Genomic DNA, 24921 nt, shown 5'->3' with positions numbered 1-24921 from the left:
TAAAAAGACGACACCCATAACCAGCCTCAATGACTACCGCCCTGTTGCCCTCACACCCGTCATCATGAAGTGCTTCGAGAGACTGGTCCTACAGCACATCAAGGACTGCCTTCCCCCCACACTGGACCCGCACCAGTTCGCATACCGGGCGAACAGATCCACGGAGGACGCCATCGACATAGCTCTGCATGCAGTACTGTGTCACCTGGAACAGCAGCAGAGCTACGCCAGGATGCTCTTTGTGGATTACAGCTCGGCATTCAACACAATAATCCCGGACATTCTGACCACCAAACTGACCATCCTGGGCCTCCCTCCCCTCACATGCAGCTGGATCAAAGACTTTCTGACCGACAGACTCCAGACTGTGAGACTTGGCCCCCACTTCTCCTCCACCCGGACACTGAGCACTGGTTCACCACAAGGCTGCGTGCTGAGCCCCCGCCTGTACTGTCTCTACACCTACGACTGCAGTCCGACCAACAGTACCAACATCATCGTAAAATTTGCCAATGATACCACTGTGGTCGGACTAATTTCACGGGAAGATGAGACAGCCTACAGAGAGGAGGTCCAGAAGCTGGCGACCTGGTGCTCATACAACAACCTGGCACTAAATACCGCAAAAACAAAGGAGATCATTATGGACTTCAGAGGAACAGAACTGACCCGCCCCCCCCCCCTACATCAACTGTGAATGCGTGGAGAGGGTCCACACATTCAGGTTCCCTGGGAGTCCAGATCTCCGACGACCTCTCCTGGACCGACAACACCACAGCGGTCATCAAGAAGGCTCAGCAGCGACTACACTTCCTGAGAATCCTCAGGAAGAACAACCTGGACAGGAAGCTGCTGCTGGCGTTCTACCGCTCGTCCTTTGAGAGCCTGCTGACCTACTGCATCTGCATCACCACCTGGCACGGGAGCTGCACTGAGGCAGACAGGGAGAGACTACGGAGGACAGTCAGAACAGCCCAGAAGATCATTGGCTGCCCTCTCCCCTCCCTGGAGGACATATACACCACCCGGTGCCTCAGCAGAGCACATCACATGATCAAGGACAGCTCACACCCTGGCGCTCAGCTGTTTGACCTGATGCCCTCAGGCAGGCGCTACAGGTGCATCAAGGCAAGGACAAACAGACTGAGAAACACAGTTTCTTTCCGAGAGCCATCACCACCGTGAACTCTCACAAATAACCACCCTGGACACCACAACAGACAATAGACATTATACATCACATCCCTACCTCAATCCACCCGGTGCACACCCTAATTATCTTCCATGTGCAATATATTTCCTGTGCAATGTATTTCTATCTGTGCAATATACTTCACATACTGTGCAATATGTCATGCAATACACCAAGTCGCTCTACTCATATTTATTATTTAACTTATACCTCCACACCCATGTACATAGCTGTATATAAGTCTATTTTTTATTTTTTATTTCTATCTCGTACTTAATTCTGTAATAAGCTTTTGTACTTTGCACTGAAGGAATGGAGAAGCTCTCCAATCTCGTTATACACTGTATAATGACAATAAAGAGCATTCTGATTCTGATTCTGAAGACACCAGAGGATGGATGAAATGAAAATAATAATGAAGTCAAAAAGTTAAGAATATTTTTGTTAAAGATGCACATGTCCCCTTTAAAGAACTGCATTAAAAAGCTGCTTGCTGTATGGACATTTTGTCCAAATGAGGCCTCACTGCTCGGACACTGGACGCACATCCAGCCTCAGCACACAGCCAGTCCTTTTTTCATTTATTAATCATCTGCATGAATGCTTTGTTCAAAGACATCTGAAAGACAACATGAAAGAGAGTGGTGTCACTCTTTTTCATGTTGGTGTCTGGTGTCAAATAAGTGTAAGAAGTGTGGCGTGCGACCTTGACGCTGTCCGCGGCGTGCCGTACCGTTCTCCTCAGTGCGCATCCGCTTGCAGGGATTTTCATCCAAGTCGTCCTCTGACATCTCCATCTCCTCCTCCCGTCTGATGCCCATGATCTCCTCGCTGTGGGCGTTTCTCAGCTCCTGAAACATCACAAGCAGCAGACACACACAATGCAAGATGTCCTCAGCACCACCCACACACACACACACACACACACACACACACACACAGACACACACACACACACAGACACACCCACAGACACACACACACACACACACAGACACACACACACACACACACGTGTCTTCACACTGGCTGCATGTCTTTAGATTCACACGTGTCTTTCTGTCCAGCCTGAGCTGCCTCATTGATAAAAGATAAAACACTGAAACTTGTCTTTCTATGGACGTTCTCGAGGAGTTTGGACATTAAATGGTTAATACACAGCCAGTGGTGCATATTTACTGTGGTCTGTAATCATAAGTTGGGGCAGCAGGGATGAAAACATACACAAAGATCATTTCTGACAATCTGTGAACTCATTTTATTCCACATGTCCACACGTCTGCTCGCCAGCAAAGTCGACCCGCAAATGTTGAGCACCCCAAAGTTTTGCTCTAAATGTTTACTGTGGGTCTCCAACATTTAGAAACTGCAGGATGCTAACTTGCACATGTTTCGGCACATTACATAACTTGCCTAATTTGCTTCAATTTGCATTACTGTATATACTGACAGTGCTTCAGTAACTGCTCGGCCAATCTGGACACTATCTGGGTGATTCTGGGAATTATTGAGGATGCTGAATCCATTTTTATTCAATTTAAATGTTTTAGAGGACACTGTATTGACCGGATTAGACAGGTAACTTACTATATTTTATGTTTTGAACTAACTGAAATAACTTCTAATCAGTTCTAAAACATGAATAGAAGAATGCAGGAAGTTTACATTTGCATTCACAGATCATCACACTGAGCTGATGCATGGTTGATAAATGTTGGTAAGAAAGGCAAGCAACGTGGCAAATTATTTATTTATTTATTTGAATAAAATATATACCCAAAATTATCATTTGCAAATTACCCAACATATGTGAGTTAGCTTCCAGCAGTTTCTTAATGTTGGGGACCCGTACTATTTATTTACAACTTCAAACTTTGGGGTACTCAACATTTCTTGGTTCAAAATGAGCTCTTTAGGACGTAAAAAGGACTAGTTTGTTGTCGATGAGGGGACGGCGCTTCGAGTCCAAATCTCTGCTCTGCACCGCCTGCAGGCTTCAAGAGTTTTCAATCAAGTCATTTCACATTTCAGCATCCAGCATTCACACTGCACTTTCTGCAGGAAATGATTCTCTAGTTTCTGTCAACTGAGATTTCAGCTCATGAACACAGAGGAGAAATCGGCAGTTTGCACACAGTTTGCACCACGGCTGCTGTTGCTATAGCGATTCAGGTTGACTTACCACAGACGCTACCCACTACAGGACTGTAGCATGCTAAAGACGGCTGTGTCTCCTCACTGTCTCTTACCTCTGATTGGACCAAATAAATAAACGTGAGGTGACACTGAGTCGACTCTGCTGAAGCTTCAGGGAGCTTTAATCAGGATTTATCAAACTGGATTTAAAATGCAGAAATAAAACCAAACACATTTTTCTGTATTTCTTTTCAAATGTTTGCATTAACTGTCATTCAGCCTTTTGTCTGCAGAAAATCATCCGTTACTGTCTGTAAACTGTCTGCAAAAGGATGAGATGGATGCAGGTCACAGTGACCTCTGACCACCAAAACCTAATGGCTTCATGGTTAAGACCAATTGAACGTTTGTGCCAAATCTGGGAAAAATTCCCTTAAGATGTTCTTGAGATATCAAATTCACAGGAATGAGACAGACGTCACTGTGACCTTTGAGCGGCAAATTCGAATATATCTTTGACTCAAAGTAAATTAGTATCTAAGTATTTGTGCCTAATTTGAAGAAATTCTTTCAAGTTTCAAGTTATTTAATTGTCATTTTATGCAAATCTGCGAGAACACGAACAGCGAAATAACAATAACAGTTATTTCAAAGACACTGAGCAAAGGTTAAAAAGAGACAAGTGAAATACATTTTTAAAAATGCAACGTTTTTTTTAAAGAGCAATCAAGTGTTTGATTTAAAAAGTTAAGAAGCTGGACCGGGAGGAGCCGCTGCGTCTGTGCACGCCACCATCGTACCCGAGAATGAGCCAGACGCACATACGAACAGACAACCCGAAAACATAACGCCTCCGGCCTCAGACATCGCCGGCACAGAGGCATAAAAAGTGTCTATTGTCTCTTTAGGTGGAAACTTCGAGTCACAATGAAAACATTGACTGAAAACACGAGGCTGAACTGCACACAAAAAGGAAATAATAGAACCATGGTGCTGTTTTTCTCTGTTTTCTCTGTCGTATTTGTTCATATTTCTGCACTTTATCGCTCCAGTTTTGTCTCCTCAGAAGGACATCAGCCTGCTGCTGCAGGCTGCACACACACATCGTCCTCCTGAACACAACAGCCTCCCGTTCAAACTGCTGATCTGGATTTGACTCCGGATGAATAATTGATCAGAGACTTAACCCTGGAAATCACTGTTTCCATAGCAGCACCTCACACTTCAGAGGAGGCGTCAGATCTGTGCTGTGGGTCTGAGCGGCGGGGAGGAGGGCACGATCAGAGGACGCTGTCTGTCTGTCAGTCCAACTGTCTGTCCTTTCGTCCGTCAGTCAGTCAGAAAACAACAACAGGTTGGTGAGTCCGACAGATCTGTGTGACTGTCAGCTGTCTCCTGTGGGACGCAGGGAGGACAGCAGAAGAAGACAGCAGTGGGCGGGGAGGAAGGAGACGACACACAAAGGTATACCAACCTCACACTGCTTGCGCCAAATGTCTATGTTCTTGCGCTGTGCTTTTGAGAAATGGTCCCATGCCTTTTGCCTGGTGGCGGCGGTGAAAACGGCGGCGATCTGCTCGACTTTGGGGTGAACAGGGAGGAGGAGGAGGAGGAGGAGGGGGAGGGGGAGGGAGGGTCAAGACAAAACAAGCGGTTTATGTAGCGTTGTCGCTCTGACTGAGGCTCACTCAGCAGCAGAGAAGAGAGGTCAACACTCAGACCGCAGAACGCCGTCCGTCTGAAGAAAGCAACAGTTCACACTGCAAAATAAAAACTGCGTCATCACCTGCTCAGGTCAAACTACAGCAGGGTTCATACTGAGGATGTCCTGATCGCCTTCCGATGGCCCCAAACGCCGTCCATTACCACTAAGTATTTTTCTTGGGCAGTATTACAGTATATCAGGGTATTTATCAAATACTGGATTTGACCCTCAAATGGTTATATGGTTAGCAATTTACGATCCATCTCTGGCAGACAACAGTGTGTGTCAAAGTTTCTGCCAATAACAAAAGGTGTCCCACACAGTTCAGTTTTAGGACCAGTGCTTTTCACTATTAATATAAACGACATCATCTTTACAAACGGTGACGTTCACCTTTATGCAGATGACACCGTGCTATACTGTTGGGCTGACTCTGTAGAGTCTGCCACTGAGAACCTGCAGCTCTCCTTCAATGCTTTGCAAGCCGCATTTAAAAAAATCTAAATCTTGTGTTAAACGCAGATAAAACTAAACATATAGAGCCAAAAACAATTAACCATAGTGCTCTCCAAATCTGCTGTTTAAATGTAAGATCTTTGAAAGAGACCCTCTTTTTGAATATTTAGGCATCTGGATTGAAGAAAAGTTCACCTTCATACTTAATATTCATGCACTAAAAAAAAAAAAATAAGAAAGAGGTTTGTTTTTTCTCGTAGAAAGAACATTTCAGGAAGGTTTGAAATCTAACATTAATATAACAGAAAAGCTGAAGCAAAAGCAGCCAAGCTCGTGTCCAGATTTAAAAAAGGAGAACGTTTTCCTGCTTCAAATATCCAGCTGATGTTCCTCTGAAGTCTGCAGTCACTGAGCAGATGATGACAACATGTGGAGGAAAATCACAAATACGGGTCAAACGATAACTTTGAGCTGTAAAACGTTTGACTTGTTTCTGATGAACTTTAAGTAGAAAATACTGAATTTCATTCAAAGAGGAAATGGGTTGAAACCAGAAAATATTAGTTATTCTGTCAATAAATAACAGGCAGCATTCATCTTCACTAAGAAAAATATAAACACATTTGACGATGAGTGCTGATGTGACAGTAGGTCATGTGACAGCCGCGGTCATGTGATGAGCAGCTCTCTCTGCTGCCTGTACTTACATCACCTGCAGCTTCACCTCCTTCACGACTCACAGAGGCAACATTTAGACAGAATATACGCTGACCTGTGGTCACGTGCCAAATCACGTGATTCATATGTACGCCATAATAATCAAATAACAATCAGTGTGAGCGTGGATGAGAACATGACGTCATTAAAGCCGTAGACTCCGCCTTTAAATGTTGCCTCCGATTATTCTCACAGATTCTGAACTCAAACATTTCAAAATAAATACACAAATAAATACAATCATCACAGGTCTGATCCACACACACACACACACACAGAGTACACACACACACACACACACACACAGAGTACACACACACACACACACACACACACACACACACAGAGTACAGACACACACACACACACAGAGTACAGACACACACACACACACACAGAGTACAGACACACACACACACACACACACACACAGAGTACACACACACACACACACACACACACACAGAGTACACACACACACACACACACACACACACACACAGAGTACACACACACACACACACACACACAGAGTACACACACACACACACACACACACACACACACACACACACAGAGTACAGACACACACACACACACACAGAGTACAGACACACACACACACAGAGTACAGACACACACACACACAGAGTACAGACACACACACACACACACACACACACAGAGTACAGACACACACACACACAGAGTACAGACACACACACACACACACACACAGAGTACAGACACACACACACACAGAGTACACATACACATACACACACACACACACACACACACAGAGTACAGACACACACACACACACACACAGAGTAGTACAGACACACACACACACACACAGAGTACAGACACACACACACACACACACACACACACACACACAGAGTACAGACACACACACACACACACACAGAGTACAGACACACACACACACACACACAGAGTACACATACACATACACACACACAGAGTACAGACACACACACACACACACACACACACACACACACACACACACACACACACACACACACACACACACACTCACCTCCTGCAGCCGTCTGGACGCTCCTGTGCGCTGCTCTCTGACGTATCACACCTCTTTGTTTCTTTGTGCGTTTATTCTGAATTAAGCGCCGCGCTGAACCTGCATGACGTGATGTTTTCTTTTTCTGCAGCTTCTTTCATCACGAACGTACTGACGGCCCACCAGCTCTTTCAAATACGTCCTGCCGAGTCGTTTCATTTATAATTATATATTATGGTTTAGTGGTTGATTATATTTTGTATAACTAATATATAACATCTCTGTATTCAAATGTATAGAAATGACCTGTGATATATGTTATGGGGTTGTGTGTTTACATTATTAAATGTTTCCAACAATGAAATCGGTCTTTTTATTTGAGGTACTTTCGTGTAGTCGCCTATCGATGCCTCAAACACAGGAAACAGCTGATGATATGTCATTAAGAATCATAAAACACTGATGAATTTTACTCAGTCACAAGAAAGCTGCATTTCTGCCCCGCAGCATCATTTTTATGAACGGCGCGCCATTCCGAGACACAGCAGTCCAGTTCACCGCTGCCGGTGAATTTCTTAGAAGCTGATATTTGCTTGAAGTCAGGCTGATGTCACATGACCAAATGTTTCTGTCAGTATGACGACTAAAGACAACGGCGTATTATAGCACCAACGCCACCAGTCTGAGCGTGTTCTAATGTGACGCCCTCCAGCTGCATTCTGGGAGGACGCAGAAGGTGGCTTTGGCGACAAACCGGCAGGCACCGACAGGGCGGATACATCTGACGAGCTGGGAATGACAGTTTGTTTTACGTTGTGTTTTTAAGTAACCAAAATCCAACATCTTCCAGACGTCTCATGCCAGCGTCGCCTCGATGAGTAAGAACATTTGGTTGTGAGGGAGAACAAACACAATGGCTGCTTCACGCCAGGACGTTAAAGGGTTAAATCGAAGGCAGCTGATGCCTCAGAATGACCATGAGCTCAATGACGGAGAATCTTCACCAACATGTCAATAATCAGAATATCGGTAAACATTTAAAATATCGCCAATGGATTTTCATCCCAACAAAAGTTTAACGTCTGTCCGCTGTTCGAGTCTCACGTCTTTCTGGCATCATACTGACGTCCAGTAGCTGCTGGGACAGTCCCGCTGGGACAGTCCCGCTGGGACAGCGCTGCACAGACTTTTCAGCTGAAACAGCAGAATCAAACCAAGCGTCAAAAATGCTCGAAGTCTGCTCGTTTTTCTTTAAACCAAACACTCACGAGGTCGCCAGCCAGAGACAGAGCGACTGACCCGATCAGCATCTCACAGACGCCGGAGACAACGCAGCTGATGGGGAGACGAATGGAGGAGTGTTGTCATGGAGACGGGGCCGAGGAGATCCTCGCTCAGTAAATGAGCTACATGGAAGGAGAGATTTAAAGGCCTCATGCTCTGCACCTCTGTAATCTGACACCACTACACAACCAAAACCACCAAACCCTCAGACCACCAAAACCATCATACCACCAAAACCACCAAAACCATCAGACCACCAAAACCACCAACACCATCAGACCACCAAAACCACCAAAACCATCAGACCACCAAAACCACCAACACCATCAGACCACCAAAACCACCAACTCCATCAGACCACCAAAACCACCAAAACCATCAGACCACCAAAACCACCAACACCATCAGACCACCAAAACCACCAAAACCATCAGACCCTGCAGCCTCACTGCAGGGTCTGATGTGTGTGGGGATTATACTGGCTGCTCATTATAAGGAAATTCGGTCTGAAAACTAAAAAACGTGACAAATGTCATATATTTTATGACACATTGAGCCTCATGCAAGAAACAATTTAAGAACAAATCTCTTATTTTTGCTCTAATCTTGTTCCCCACTGATCTCTGGGCTTCATCGACGTTTTCTTACTTTGCTCATCTCAGTGAATTACAGTGATTGGATTATTCAGAAAATGTTTCCGATTCACATTTTACTTCTACAAATCAAATCGACGGCGTGTATGAAGCGTTTCTTAGGTTCAGCTGGCTGAAACTCAACAGGTGTTGGCTTGTTGTTTCTTGTTTTGATATGTTTGAAATCGACTTTGTGTAAATGTTATTAAAAATGTGCAATAACCAAAGACGAGTTTCATTCATCGTTTTTAGCTCGCCCTCTTTAGGAAGCATTTGTTTCCTCCTTATTCTGACTCACAGCTGTTTGATTCCTGAGAGCGATGACCTGAAGCGCTGCGTGGTGACGTGATGAACTCACCCGGACAGACGCTCGGTCTCGGTCCTGTGGGGGCCATCCTGATGGACGTCCCGATGGACTTATGAGTTAAAGACAAATAAAGCGTCCTTACACTGGGTCAGGATGGCCAGCAGGGCGTTCTTGAAGGCCTCCTTGGCGCGCTCCATCTCCTCCTCGTGCTGAGCTTTCTCGCTCATTAGCCGCCGCACGTGGCTGTTGGCCGACTGGATCATAGAGTAGAAGTTGTTGGCGGTCCGCCGGTTGACTTCGCCGCGGTCGATCCAGGTGAACAGCACCGCTGTGGCTTCGCTGAACTTATGGTCGTCTGTGGAGGAGAGGTTCAGAAAGGTGAGCTGATGTCACAGGTGATCACTGAACCACGGCAAGCTGAGAATACTGCAGTCCAACAGGAGTACTTTCACACTCTCGTAGAGGTACTTTTACTACACTAAGGTTAAAATCAGGACTTTTACCTGTATCTGAGTAGTATTTTGACTTTGTCGTAGAGGTCGTAAAGGTTACTTATGAGGTATTAAATCAGGACTTTTTACCTCTAACTGAGTATTTGTACTTTCGGGTACTTGTACTTAAGAAGGTTTTTAATCCAAGCCTTTTACTCGTAAAAAATCATTTCAACATTGTTGTAGTGGTACTTTACTTTAGCAGGTTTTCAAAGAGGACATTTACTTGTAACAGAGTATTTTGACAACGTAGTAGGGGTACTTTTACTTCAGTGAGGATTTAAATCAGGACTTTTATTTGAAACAGTATTTTGACACTATTGCAATGGTACTTTTACTTCAGTAAGGTTTTAAAGCAGTTTTTTTTACTTGTAACGGCGTATTTTGACACTGTTGCAGTGGTGCAGTTGCGTCAGTGAGCGTGCTCCTGAGTCGCGCTCCATCAGATTAAACGGCGGCTCGTTGCAGGAAGTGAAGTCATTTCATGGGACCTTTAACGTTCACTCGGGCTAAACAAACAACAGAGCAGCCGGCGAGGACTGAAATCTCCTCTGGGGGCGTTCGCCGTTCACGGCTCTGTGAATCACGCCACCACGGCCGCTGAACACAAAGAGCATTTCTGATTTTTTAACTTTCCAACCAAAACGTGGAGCTGCAGTGGGTGTCAGTCATAAAGAGCGGGAGTCTCTGCGGGCCCCCGTCGCCGCGTTCTCCTCCATTTGAATAATAATAATTGAGCGGAGGCACGGAGCCGAGGACGGCGGCAGAACAGAGTGAATTAGAGAGCATTTAATGAGCTCAATACCCGCTGCAACACAACCTGTAAGGAGACACTTTTCCCCCGCTCAGATAAAGCTCCATTCACACACAGCAGCAGATTACAGTCACATTACAGCGAGCACAATGAAGTACGCCTCGACCGGGACGACTGCTCCAAGAATGGAAATTTATTTCCCCTGCTGAGCCGAGTGAAGAATGAATTCATAAAGAGGTTATTGAGAGAGAAAACATGCTTGTTTATGTTGGGTATTAGAGGATGGATGAGGAACGGCACTCGGGCAAAGAAATCACAGATTCAGCAGCAAATACTGACAAAGCAAAGCAACACGCTGCAGCTGCTCAGCAACAGAAACCGCTGCTGCTGCTGCTGGAGACCATCTCTCAGCTTATCATCTTATTCTGTTTCTATTATCATTATTATTATTATTATTATTATCATTATTATTATTACGGCTGTTAACAATTAATATCAGCTCTGTAAAGCTTTCAACTTGTCTTTTCTTTTGAAAGGAAAAATCAGAAACCAAAAGGAAGAAATACATATATTTATTTTTCTGGTTTCATGATAACACCAACTATATATATATATATATGTATATAAATATATATGTATGTATATATCTAAAATAACACACAGAGAAACAACAACAAACAACAAACAACTCACAGAGACAAACACGTCCTGTTGGTGTCTCTCACAGTCGGAGACAAACTGAGTTGTTGCTTCATGAAAAATATCAATAATTGTGCAGCTTCCTCAATGATTCACTTCAGTGTTTGATTAGGTTTCACAGCAAGAGATTACACACTCACACACACTCACACACACTCTCACACACACTCTCACACACACGCACACGCACACACACACACACACACACACACACACGCACACACGCACACACACACACACACACACACACACACACACACGCATGACAGCAGCTGTGCAGACAATCACATTAGTCTGGTTGTTAACGGTGACCTCCAAATCCTAAAGCTCTCAGAAGTCCAAAATGATTCACAATGATGTGTTTGATAAAAGTGATTGTTTTTTGTATCCATGACGACGGCTGCAGATTTTAGCAGCAAGCTCACAGGACGAGTCAGTGAAGATGAGTCAGTGTGGACGAGTCAGTGAAGATGAGTCAGTGTTGAGTTAGTGAAGATGAGTCAGTGTTGAGTTAGTGAAGATGAGTCAGTGTTGAGTCAGTGAAGATGAGTCAGTGTGGATGAGTCAGTGAAGATGAGTCAGTGTGGACGAGTCAGTGAAGATGAGTCAGTGTGGATGAGTCAGTGAAGATGAGTCAGTGTGGATGAGTCAGTGAAGATGAGTCAGTGTGGATGAGTCAGTGAAGATGAGTCAGTGTGGACGAGTCAGTGTTGAGTTAGTGAGGACGAGTTTAAATGTGTCTGTTTACATGGTGCTAACCGTAGATGTGTTTTTGTGAAGGTGTTAACAGAAGAAGAGAAAATCTTTTTATCATTTCTCACCTTTCAGTCTCTCTGCCAACATGGCCGCCTCGTGCTCAGAGAAGTGCACTATGGGAGGAGGAGACGGCGGTCTCAGCCGGTCCTCGTGGATCTTGCGGCGGTGGCGTTCCTCTCTGGCCAGGAGCCGCTGTTTACACTCCCACTCGTACAGGTCGTCTCTGGCCTGAGCAAAGTCTACGTGGATCCTCCCTGAGTCCTTTTTGTCCGTGCTGGATCCGATACGCATCCGGTACCCTGAGAGGACGAGAGGAATATTTATAGTTGGTAACTTTGAGGAGAGACAGACTGCAGCCTGCAGGTCCCCGCTCCTCAGCCCCACAGGTCCCCGCTCCTCAGCCCCGCAGGTCCCCGCTCCTCGGCCCCGCAGGTCCCCGCTCCTCGGCCCCGCAGGTCCCCGCTCCTCGGCCCCGCAGGTCCCCGCTCCTCGGCCCCGCAGGTCCCCTCTCCTCGGGCCAGAAGGTCCCCTCTCCTCGGCCCCGCAGGTCCCCTCTCCTCGGGCCAGAAGGTCCCCGCTCTCCTCGGCCCTGCAGGTCCCCTCTCCTCGGGCCTGCAGGTCCCCGCTCCTCGGCCCTGCAGGTCCCCGCTCCTCGGCCCTGCAGGTCCCCTCTCCTTGGCCCTGCAGGTCCCCGCTCCTCGGCCCTGCAGGTCCCCGCTCCTCGGCCCTGCAGGTCCCCGCTCCTCGGGCCAGAAGGTCCCCGCTCCTCGGCCCTGCAGGTCCCCTCTCCTCGGGCCAGAAGGTCCCCGCTCCTCGGCCCTGCAGGTCCCCGCTCCTCGGCCCTGCAGGTCCCCTCTCCTTGGCCCTGCAGGTCCCCGCTCCTCGGCCCTGCAGGTCCCCGCTCCTTGGCCCTGCAGGTCCCCTCTGAAGGAATCACCCCATAACTGACACTAAGTACAGACGGGCGGGGAGGGAAGGGAGCCGTCATGTGTCATGTGTCATGTATACCAAACACTGAGGACCCTGGACTTTGTGGGAGGGAGCCTCGCGCCTGACGGGGGTCTATAGCCGACCCTCCAGATCCAGGAGGACACAGACTGTCCTGTCATGTTTCATGGCAGTGTGCGCAACCTCACAAGTGGCCATACCAGGCTGATGTATCTGGTCAAATCTTTACCGATTTCCAGATCCTCCCCTACAATATTATTACTGTTACCCTGTTACATGTAAGTACTTTAGGGCTGCGGCGGTGCGGTGACGTAATCGACGCGTCGCACCGTTTCACACAGCGCACGTAATGAGAGCGTGAGCAGCGCCTGTCAGGTGCTCTGAGCTGCGTGTCAGCTGCAGAACATCTACAGAAACGATGTCTCACCATCTTAAAGTCTCTCTGTCACAGAGATGAGGAAATACTAAGATGTTTGTTTTACCTCAACTTCCTTGCTTCCCTTTCAAAACAAAAGCTATCTGACTGTGTCTCTCTGGACAGAATGCCATCAGCTGCTGATACATGCATTTATTTTGAAACAATTACAGGATGTGGTTGTCAGCTGTGCAGGAGCTTGTATAACTTCATAAATGAGAGGAACACGTGCTTCTAAAAACACTCATCAGCAGGCAGCGGTGCGCCTTAAGGCCCAGTTAAGGCTGGACTCTTGTGATGCAGAAAGAACGGACGAGTTCTAATTATTTATGTTAGTTTTTTAAACTGCAGTAACCTTACTGTAAGATGTTTTGTTGAAATGCTAGATTTGAGGTTTGTTGCTGTAACAAAGACAAACTGTTTAGTTAAGTGACTTTATTTTATATAGTTTTATGTATTTTGCTGTTGGATCGCTAAATGTAGATTACACTACATTCCTTTTTTTACTTGACTGGAGCAAGCTCTTGCATTAATTTTATTTTGGAGAGACTTTATATCAGACTGTAAAACACAGATTACCAGTTAAGACTGGGCTAGTTTTAGTTGGGGAATAATGCCCTGCAGCGTTTTAAAATGTTATTTTCGGTAAATTCGTTGTTATATTATATAATAAAAAAATAATAATTAGATCATAATAGATAATAATAAAATTGATAGATTAATCGGAAAAATAATCGTAGGTGCAGCCCTAAAATACTTTGAGTACTGTACTGAAAATAGATTGTTTTAAGCAGCTCTATCTCCAAATTGTTTTAAAATGTATTAAACTTTACTATTCTATAAATAAATTCGTTTTAAAAAGTGACTCTTTTCTACTTGCATCCATCAAACACATAACCGTATTCTATTATCACAATACTTTTTGAACCAGTTTTAAACAATATAAAGACGTACATTTGTAGTATTTGAGATTCACAGCCAATACTAGACAAGTATTGTCTCAAAAGTAATACCTGAGAAGCTTATGTAAACACAAACAATGATACTTTGCATATGTGTTTATTTAATTTGGTAGATGACTGAAATACAAGTGAGTACAATACAGGGGTGTGTAACAAAAAAACAGAATCATAAATACTAGTGCTGGGCCGTTAACGGCGTTAACGTGCTGCGTTAACGCGGGATTCTTATCGCGCGATAAACTATTCACTAAGTTGGGTCTATACAGTGAGCGAGGCACCAATTTCACTTTGTTGTTTAAGCGCGGATGTATACCTGGTCGAATTACGCGGAGGGGGCGCGAACAAGGCGGAAGCTGGTCTGCCTGAGTGACCGGAGTGATTGGCTCAAGCCGTGTCACAAAGCTGCTGACCGTTAATGGTCTTCTTCATGACCTCTAATGTAGGCCCACAGTTCAGTTAGGGTCATGTTATCAGAGGCTGCGCCCTCTGCTGTTCATTCCAGTTAGCAGGAAAAAGCTTTTTCCACACGGAGACAGAACCTGTGTTCCTAAATGTCTGTGTTTAACAAAATAAAAAAAAGTTAAACACCAAAGTAAATCTTATGGAACATTATTTTTCTTTACCAAATATTATAGTAGAACAGCTTTCTCAAGCAGTTTGTGATGCATTTTCATCATTTAGATAGATAGATATTATTTTGAATGTCTTTGGCAAAATTCAAATCTATAATTTTAATCTAGATTAATCTAGATTAACTACAGGATTGCAGTGAGATTAATCCAGATTAAAAAAATTAATCTATGCCCAGCACTAATAAATACTTTATTGATCTCCGTGGGAAAATTGTAACATTTTACAGTTTGCTCTCAAACCATACATAAGCAAAGAGAATAATAAATCTAAAATAAAAAAAATGTACTCAAAAGTGTTTGCATTATACTACAATAAAATAAATGAAGCTGAAGTAAGATTATTCACAAATATGTGAATCATGCTACAAAGTATGTTAAATATATATTTAAAAAACTAGAATATGTTAAAATAATATACCAGTTAAAAAATAGTGCTGGAGGATTTGATTCCTGATGCAAAGTCCAGTCTCTCTCAGTGGTGACGTCAGGCCTGGAGAAAGAGCAGAAATATTTATATGTGTCATCTGACAGTTTTTCTTCACCACCAGAAGTATTTTGTCATTTCACTATGTGACAGTGACACAACTCCAGCTGTGACACAACTCCAGCTGTGACACAACTCCAGCTGTGACAGGCACGCACAGCCGCAGCCTGCACGTTAACAGACACATAGTCAGCAGACGGTTAAATCGTTTTTTCTAAGAAAACTTGTGTACAGCAGTTTCTTTCAGGCTAAACACGTTAGCATGTGCTTTTAGCATCATCGGTGTTCGTTAACAGAAACTGTGGTAAACAGAGAGTTAACTACGCAGCAGAACAGCGATGGTGACAACATTATAACGTGACAGATAACAGAAATATCAGAAATAAACCCAAACTGACGAGACTGATCGGTAACTTCACGCAGATGTTTTTAGCCACTCTGCCAACCGGCGTTAGCATCGGAAGCGTGCTAACGTTAGCATCGGAAGCGTGCTAACGTTAGCGTTCCACAGCAGCAGCACAGTACCAGCACACAGCCTGCAGCGTTTCAGCGCCTTCACTAAAAACATGATTTACTGAGAAACAGAAATGAGGCTGACTCACCTGTCTGCAGTCCTGTCCGCTCCCGTTAGCTGTTAGGTGTCACCGTGTGTTTATCTGGGCTCGGTTGAATTTATTCCTTTGAGCTCGTTTTTGGTCTTCGCTCTGAGACTCTGTCCTCGCGGTGTCTGCTGCTGTCAGCGGAGGAATGAGCCGTTTTTTCATCGCTGGTGTTTGTTTTTCGGCCATTGTGTCGTGATTTTCCTCCCGAGGCCGCGAGCTGACGGTGAGCTTGGCCGAGCATGCGCGAGGGAGGGGCTGCGCAGCGTGTGCACGAGCAGTGATTGACACTGAGTAGAGCCCTCCCCCTGGCTCTGATTGGCTGAGCTCTGCCAGGTGCGGTGGATTTTTCCACCAGGAGGAGCCAGAGGGAGCTGATTGTCTCACCGATCATCTGCCTCATGTACTCCTCTCACAATATTAAGACGATTTCAAAACATATGACAAAAAGTTATTTTGACAAGTTACCAACTTCATCTTTAGGGACTGTTTGGGGCATTTTAGGCTCTTTCCATTCTTCAGTGTCTGATAATTTTCTCGAGTCCAGATCGTGTATTTCAGTGTAATCAGTGTTTTTTTGTTTTTTTGTGTGTGTTTTTTTCCCATCTAAAACCATTTTGGCGTCATGAAAAAAACATTTAAAGGGATACATTTCTGAAATTTAATGAATATTTGATATTTATGATTAAAACAGAAAAAAAAAATAATTAAATGAAATTATGACAGCAGTCCTGCCTGCTCCCCTTTACTTTTTTCTCTGCTGTTCTAGTCACATGACGAGTCAACCTCTGATATGTATACATATATGTATATGTAAATCTATGTGTATACAGGGTTTATGTGTATGTATGCATGTGTACCTGACAGGTAGAGGGCCTTGTCCACCATGAATTCCTCGCTGAAGCGGATGTGGCAGAAGTTCTTCTTGCTCTTGCGGATGGCGATGATCTCTCCGCACTGGTCGAAAACCTCCCTGATGATCTCCTCGGTGGCGTTCTCCGGCAGACCCCCCACAAACACCGTCTTACAGCCAGGGGGGCGCTCCCTCGTCGACGGAGGTGGCAGATCTGACCAACAACAAGACGACATGATGTTTCCTGCTGTGGGATTTTTTAGGACATGACGTAGTTTGTGTGTCAAATAATTCTAATGTGAACAAAATGCACATGACATGTGTCTGTATGTTCTCTAATAATCACAGATGTGCTGAGTTTTTTCAGGGCGCTGCTCGCTTCTCTTGTTTCCTTTTATAGAGGAACAAAATGTACCTGAGAGCGTGGAAACACTGGAGGCAGCGACAGCAGCAGCTCTCATTCTGAAAGCACCTTCGTTACCTGCCTGCATGCATCACATCAGGTGCAGCTCTGTGTTTCTCTCCCTCCGCCCTCTGAGGAAAGTTTCACTCAGCTGCAGAAAAATATCTGTTTCTGAGAGCAAAGATCTGCTGCGACACCTCCGACCTGCAGAGACTCGGCCGACCTCAGCGCTGCAGCATGTGACTGTAGGTGGGTCTCCATCACAGATTTGTGCAAAGCATAAGCAATATTTTCAAAATGTGGGAAAAACATAATTCCGAGCTGACTGTTTCCACTGACTGATGTCATGTGACTTCTCCTCTGGTGGTAACATCCCAGTAACCGTGGCGATGGATGTTCAAAACATCAGCAGCTTTATTTCTATTGCAGCCACCGCACTAGCTGTCATTATTTCATGTAGGCGTTTTATGGAGCCATGATGGAAAGGCGAGCCCCTTATACGTGGGAGCGGACACGTATGAGGGATTTCTGGGAGATGTAGTCCACGATTTCACAGAGGAATTGTGGATTCAAAACTTTCTCAGAGTTAAAGTGATGCAGTAACAGCTCTTATAGCTCCTGCTGTATCATGAGGGAGCCAGTTCCTACTGACAAGCACATAGACACAGCATCATGTGACCTCACAGCATCATGTGACCTCACAGCATCATGTGACCTCATAGCAAATGGGAGCTTTTGCCAAACTGACATGTTTCTATCGGACGTATTTTGTATTTTATTTTAGACTTAATGGAAACCTGCCTTGTGTGTGAATTTCTAGTGATATTTAACCCAGTGTGTGTGTGTGTGTGTGTGTGTGTGTGTGTGTGTGTGTGTGTTTGTGTGGTATTACTGGGGTTCTGGGGGAACAGCGTGCAGCTCTTGCAGTGGATGATCTCCTTGATGAGCGGCATGTCGGGGGGAACAGGCGGGGGCGGGACCAAGCTGATTCCCGCCATCAGAGGGTTGATGGGAGCGATGAGTCCCAGTCCGGGGTCGAACCTCTGGATACACAGAGAGTCTGCACCACAAAAACACAACACAAAAACAACAAGGGCAGCCGGGTGTGAGAGTGAAAGTTTTAGATCTGCGGGCTTCATGAACTGGACAATGAGAGGCCCTTTAGGGCCAAACACTGAAACGCCTGCACGCTCACAAAAACACGCACAAACACACCAACAAATGTGCAAATTGTCTAAGCCTGGTTTTGATGTGTAGGAGGACATTTTGAGTCCGTTTATGCAGGTTTTCTGTGTGTTTGTATATGTTTTCAGTATAAGAGTGCACGTTTTCAATGTGTATGTGCACATTTATAGTGTGTACATGCAGGTTTTCTGTGTGTTTTTGTAGATGTTCAGTGTATATATGCACATTTTCTATGTGTATGTGGATATTTTCAGTGCGTATGTGTATGATTTTAGTGTGTTATTGCACATTTTTGTTCTGAGTGTGCATGCTTTTGATGTGTATGTGCATGTTTTCAGTGTGTACATGCAGGTTTTTGGTGTGTATGTGCACGTTTTCAACGTGTATGTGCATGTTTTTGATGTATATGTGCACATTTATAGTGTGTACATGCAGGTTTTTGGTGTGTTTGTGCACATTTTTATTGTGAGTGTGCAGGCATTAAAGTATTAAGTCTTAAACAGTCTCTCCATTTAAATTTTGCACACACAAAAAAGAAAAACTGTAAAAAAGTAAATAAATAAAAACAGCAACAGAAATATATAAATATACAGATAAAATAGTCAATAATATCAAGAAAATAGGGGAAATGTCCAGAAAACTATGTTTTTAGTTACAAAAATTTAGTTTCCTGGACATTTTTCCTTATTTTGTTGTAATGATCCATCAATAAATCTAAAAATTTCTCTATCTCTTTCTTTAAACTTATTTTCATGTCATTCTCTTGTCACCTTTTCTATCATTTCTAGCAATTTGTGGGACATCTCTTGCCTTTTCAGCCATGTTCTAAAAGAAATGTTCTCAAGTTTCTGAGGTTTAACTGCTCCTAAAAAGTGTCTGAATGTAGCACAAGACAACTGATTTTCCAGGTTTCAAAGGGTTAAATGTGCTGCTGTGCCAGGAACAACATGCTGGGTCAGAGCTTCTTTCTGCTCACACCTCTAAAATCCTCTGCGCTGCGGCCCGACAGGTAATTAAATACACATTAACTATCATTAATGTTTCAGCATTACAAACAGTCACATGAATCTTTACTGCGAGCCTCCAAACGGCTTTTTATTCCTATTAAAGAAGTGATGACAACACACATTAGGAATCTGGCTGCCTCTATCAAACTACAGCGAGGTCACAGGGAGGAAAACTGCAGTGAAATATTTCAAAATACAGAAAAATATCACACGTTCAGCAGAGGTAAAAAGAAATACAGCAGGGCTATCTGAGAGGAAAGAGATACGAGGATAGAAATGGGAACAAGATGTGAGAGGAGACAAGAAAACAGCCTCCCGAGGTAATGAGAGGAAGGAGAGGAGCCGCTGAGGAGGAGGAGAAAAAAATCTCCAGGACAAAGAAAGTGATGAAGAGGGGAGCAGATGAATGGTGAGGGGACGGAGACGACAGCAGCAATGTGTCATGTGTCTGGGTGCAGACAGAGCAGCAGACAGAGCAGCCGGGCGGAGCAGCGACGCATGTTCTCTCTGCAGAAACAAGAGGGCGTCAGCAGAAAGCCCTCACGGCACCATGAAGTGATTCAAACCGGAGCAGAGGGAGGCTGTCACACACGGAGAGGACAAACGTCCGTTAGAGTAATGCAACGGAAAGAAAAGCTTGTGCTGGCGCTCGGTGAGGACGATTGATAGAGCGCAGCGTTGATTCAGAGTGAAAGCTTTTTACTGCTGCTGCTCCAGCAGGCAGCACACAGCCGGCTCCACCTGAACCAATCAGCACACACAGGAAGGGAGGCGCCGCACAGACACTGAGCGCCCGAGAGGAAAAACCTCTCAGATATTTTTATCCTGAAGATTAGAGTTCTGTGTTACAGTGTGTCCTCGCTGCGTCCTCAGATCTGTTTTACTTTGTGATGATATCATCACAAGAAAGGTGTGTTGCATTCCTCGGCTGGAGTCTAAATCGTTTTAGTTTTTAGGTTTTGAGATATCAAACATCGGAGGTAAACAGGACGTTATTTATAAAGGTCAAAACATAAGAAAGACTTACAACTGTTGTGTTTTTACTTCAAGTCCTTCAGCTAGAATAGAATCAGTTCATTTTTCAGTCCAAGTGGACTCCAAGTGACATATTGTGTTCACAAAAATGTACGCAAGGTCAAGGTGACTTTGACCTCTGAGCACTAATTTTGAAGTGGTTCATCCCTAAGACGTTTGTGCTAAATTTGCAGAAACTTCCTCAGGGTGAGATGGATTCCAGCTCACAATGACCACGATCTCTGAGCCCCAAATTCGAATCAGTTCATCCTTGATGACACTGGATGTTTGTGTCAGATTTGAAAGAAATCCTTTAAGGTGATCTTGAGATATTGTGTTTTGGGGAGTTAGAAAGATGCAGTCACAATGACCTTGACCTTTGACCTGCAGCCAGAAAATCTGAACAGTTAATCCATAAATCCAAATGGACGTTTGTGCCAAATTTAAAGAAACTACCTCGAGGGGTTCTAGAGATATTGTGCTCATAACAATATGATGCACCCAAGGTCACAGTAACCTTGACCTCTGACCACCAAATGCTCATCAGTTCATCTTTGAGTCCACGTTGACGTTTGTGCCAAATTCAAAGAAATTCCCTTGAGGGATTCTTGAGATTCATTGTTCATGACAATGCCGTAGAGTATTGTTCATGATGGTGACAGCAGAGGGGAAGAAACTGTTCTTGAGTCTTGAGGTTTTGGTCATGAAGGACCGCAGCCTCTTGCCAGAGGGGAGGGTCTCGAAAAGTCCGTGTCCGGGGTGAGGGGGTTCGGCCACAATTCTGCCTGCACGCCTCAGGGCCCCGGAGGTGCACAGGTCACGGAGAGATGGCAGGTAGCAGCCAATCGCCCTCTCTGCAGCGCGGATGATACGCTGCAGCCTGCTCTTGTCCCTCGCCGTGGCTGCAGCGTACCACTCCACAAACAGGATCCTGGCGTAGGTTCCTGCTGGATGCTCGAGGATGATGTGGCGGGTTGACAGCGTCGCCTACAGACCTGTTGGCTCTGTAGGCGAACTGCAGGGGGTCCAGAAGAGGGTCCGCGATGAGTTTTAGGTGTGACAGTACAAGGCGCTCAAAAGAGACGGGTCTGCAGTCAGTGAGTCCTGTGGTCCTTGGTTTGGCAACAAGAGTACATATAAAACAGTTTGTACTCATACAAATGGCAAAAAAGCAGCTCTGCTTCCTCCAATTTACATTTTCGACTCTCGCAGACTCCTCCCTTCATGGATTGAACTTTGTGTTGAAAAAGAAGCTCTTGGCGAATCCATATTAATAAATGCATTCTTTGAAGACAATTGTTTTTAAACAGGTATTTTTTGGGCAGCTGGATCCCAATAATTCCTAACATATTCTCATTTCACAGAGTACCGAGGGCTACAGAGCTGCGAAACTCCTCCTGCACAAAGTCTTTATTAAAGATCTGCAGGCTTATGAAAAGGAAAACAGTCGGAGAGATTATCTGCCATAAATCTGAGCACGTGCATCCACAGATTCTCAGGTCTTAGGAAAACTCATTAAAGCGTTGTGTGCGATAACCCCGACAGGTAAATTACACATCTCTCTGCCACACATTCATCATAATCACACCAGGCTGCTTTTTCTCCCTGAGCCAAAATGATCCCGAGCCAGCTTCATTTCTCTGGCTGGGAGCTCCGCCGCCGCCACCACCGCTGCTGCTGCTGGCAGAGAGAGGAGCGAGCAGAGACAGAGGAGGAGAAAAACACTCAGAGGGAGGAGGACGCAGAGAGCACAGCCAACACACACAAAGAAAAACGCTTTAATTGAGATTCTTTTATGATGCTTTTTCACCAGAAAACAACCAGCAGACACAAACATCTGGCTGTAGTTTCCCTCACAGAGACACCTCATCAGTCCACACACACACACGTACACATGCACGCACACACACACGCACACACACACACACACACACACACACACACTGACTACACAATAAACAGGGTATGCTACTGTATAAGCGAGGCTTCAAACTGACCCTGATTCTTATCTAAAGTCGTATTTATTCAGATACCTCGCCGTTATGCCGTCTCGCCGTTCTGTATATAATGTTCAATTGTGGAAAGGGGGGACGGAGTGGTCTGGCCTCTGAGCCGGCTCTGGACACAGTAACATCACTCCAGTCCTAAAATCCTCACACTGGCTGCCCGTCACTCAGAGAATTGATTTTAAATCTCGCTGCTTGTCTATAAATCACTGTGGCTCAGCGCTAAAATATATCTCTGACATGCTTGTGAGAGGTGAACCTTCAGGGGCCCTCAGGACATCAGGGGCCCTCAGGACATCAGGGGCCCTCAGGACATCAGGGGCCCTCAGGACAGAGTCAGAACTAAACATGATGAAGCACCGTTTTGTCATAATGCAGCACAGACCTGAAATAACAGACAAGCCCCGACTCTGAGCACTTTTAAGTCACAGCTGAAAACTTTTTAAATATAATTTTAAATAATCATTTTATCCTGCACTGTCTGCACTTTATCTATTTTTAACAGTGATTTTTTTTTATAATTAAGAAAAATCATGATGATGAGAATCAGGAGCTGCGTTAACTCCAAACTGAGAATGAGATGGTGAAAAGTTTCTCCTGCAGGTTCAGCGGGTGCAAACGTGTGATTTTGGGTAAAATGAACCTTCAGCAGACATCTCAGGTTCCCTGTCAGCGCTTCAGATTTTAAATGTTCCCACATGCACTTTATTACAGAGGGAGGAGGTCTGCAGCCGCCGCCAGAGGACGAAGCTCATCAGCATCACATCACCACTGCAATCACAACATGTCAGCGCTTTAACCCTTTAAAACCCGAGCAAAGACGCTGGATTTCTTTCAAAAGCATCAGAAGAAGGCAGTGAGGCATTCAGACTCACTGCTGAGACGTCAGGAGATCAGCCGAGTTTTTGTTTTGAGGGACACACAGAGACGACTTTACACTCTGCTGCACAGAGCATTGTGTGTGTGTGTGTGTGTGTGTGTGTGTGTGTGGTTTTAATGTGAAGAAATGAGAAGAGAATGAAGGTATTTATCACATCCAGATGTTTCTCAGCCCGGCCCTTTAAATTAAAAAATAAAATAAAATCTGCAGCTCACAAACAACAAGTACAAGACCTAAAACTGAAGTAAAAGTACACACACAACAAGTACTCAGACCTAAAACTGAAGTAAAAGTACACACACAACAAGTACTCAGGCCTAAAACTGAAGTAAAAGTACACATCTTTCTTTCTCTCTGTCTCTCTTTCTTTCTTTCTAAAATTAATTTTCAGGTAATGTTCTTGTACTTATTACTTATTTCTTAATAATTTTTGGGTCATTTCTACTTTCGTTGCTCATTACCTTCTTTACATGTTTTTGAAAGAAATCAATTCAATATGTGCAGAGATTAAAGGGTTAACTACGCCTACTACACCTATAATACTTCCACTATAACAAATACTACTGCTGCTACTTAAGTTATTTCCTTTTAAACTTTGCACATTAACATCAAATCCACATATTATTACTGAATACTATCATTGCTACATGTAGCAGTAAGGGTAGCAGCAATATTCTCAGCGTGTTCTTCATGTCACTAAAAACTTTTACACTTTAGATCATTTAAGAGCTCTTAGTGCGCACACACACACACACACACACACACACCTGCATGCACGCCCACATGCACACACACGCAGTTAATGCGTCTCTCCAGGAAAGCATCATCAGGTCAGAAGACTGTGAGACTAAAGAGCCGAAACTTCAACTCAGTCTGTCTGCTGCTTCGAGAGCCATAAATATGAATGAAGTCTTAGGCTCAATTAGCATTTTGTCCTTTCTCTCTCTCTGTAGCTCTGCTGCCATTATGCTGACTTCTGTACCACACACGCACGCATGAACGACCGTACACATGCACACACACACACACACACACGCATGCACAAACGAGTGCACACACACGCACACACTAACTGATCTGAGATCTGCTTCCTCTCCTGTTGTCCTCACTTCTTCCTCTCTCTGCACACAATCAGTTAATACAATCTTAATATACATATATATGTGTATATATATATATATATATACATATATATACATATATAAGTAATAAACAGAAAACGAAGAGAAATAGACCCACTTTTACCGGCATTAGTTTAAATATGACTCATTTTTTGGGTCGTTTGTCGGAGAGAACGCTGTAGATTTCTCAGGTGAGTTAATTAAAAGTTTGAAATATTTTGATGTGAACTCACTT

At 44.5% G+C, this 24921-nt stretch overlaps 1 protein-coding gene across 2 annotated transcripts in view; it reads right to left on the bottom strand.

The window, feature by feature from the left end:
* Nucleotides 1-24921, bottom strand: part of enox1 (ecto-NOX disulfide-thiol exchanger 1) — a 100409-nt gene that overhangs the window by 15205 nt on the left and 60283 nt on the right. The window contains exons 6-12 of one of the 2 annotated variants that reach the window (XM_042494215.1): nucleotides 18366-18533; nucleotides 17078-17284; nucleotides 15553-15624; nucleotides 12243-12476; nucleotides 9620-9832; nucleotides 4803-4909; nucleotides 1926-2043 (exon numbers count right to left, since the gene is read on the bottom strand). In XM_042494215.1, coding sequence (XP_042350149.1) covers nucleotides 1926-2043; nucleotides 4803-4909; nucleotides 9620-9832; nucleotides 12243-12476; nucleotides 15553-15624; nucleotides 17078-17284; nucleotides 18366-18533 — 1119 coding nt within the window. The remainder of the gene's footprint in view (nucleotides 1-1925; nucleotides 2044-4802; nucleotides 4910-9619; nucleotides 9833-12242; nucleotides 12477-15552; nucleotides 15625-17077; nucleotides 17285-18365; nucleotides 18534-24921) is intronic. The other variant, XM_042494216.1, reaches the window with a different exon arrangement.

Source organism: Plectropomus leopardus, chromosome 10, assembly GCF_008729295.1.
Source record: "Plectropomus leopardus isolate mb chromosome 10, YSFRI_Pleo_2.0, whole genome shotgun sequence".
Lineage (NCBI taxonomy): Eukaryota > Metazoa > Chordata > Actinopteri > Perciformes > Serranidae > Plectropomus > Plectropomus leopardus.
The sequence above is the reverse complement of the archived record's forward strand: the minus strand, read 5'-3'. Positions and strand labels throughout refer to the sequence as shown.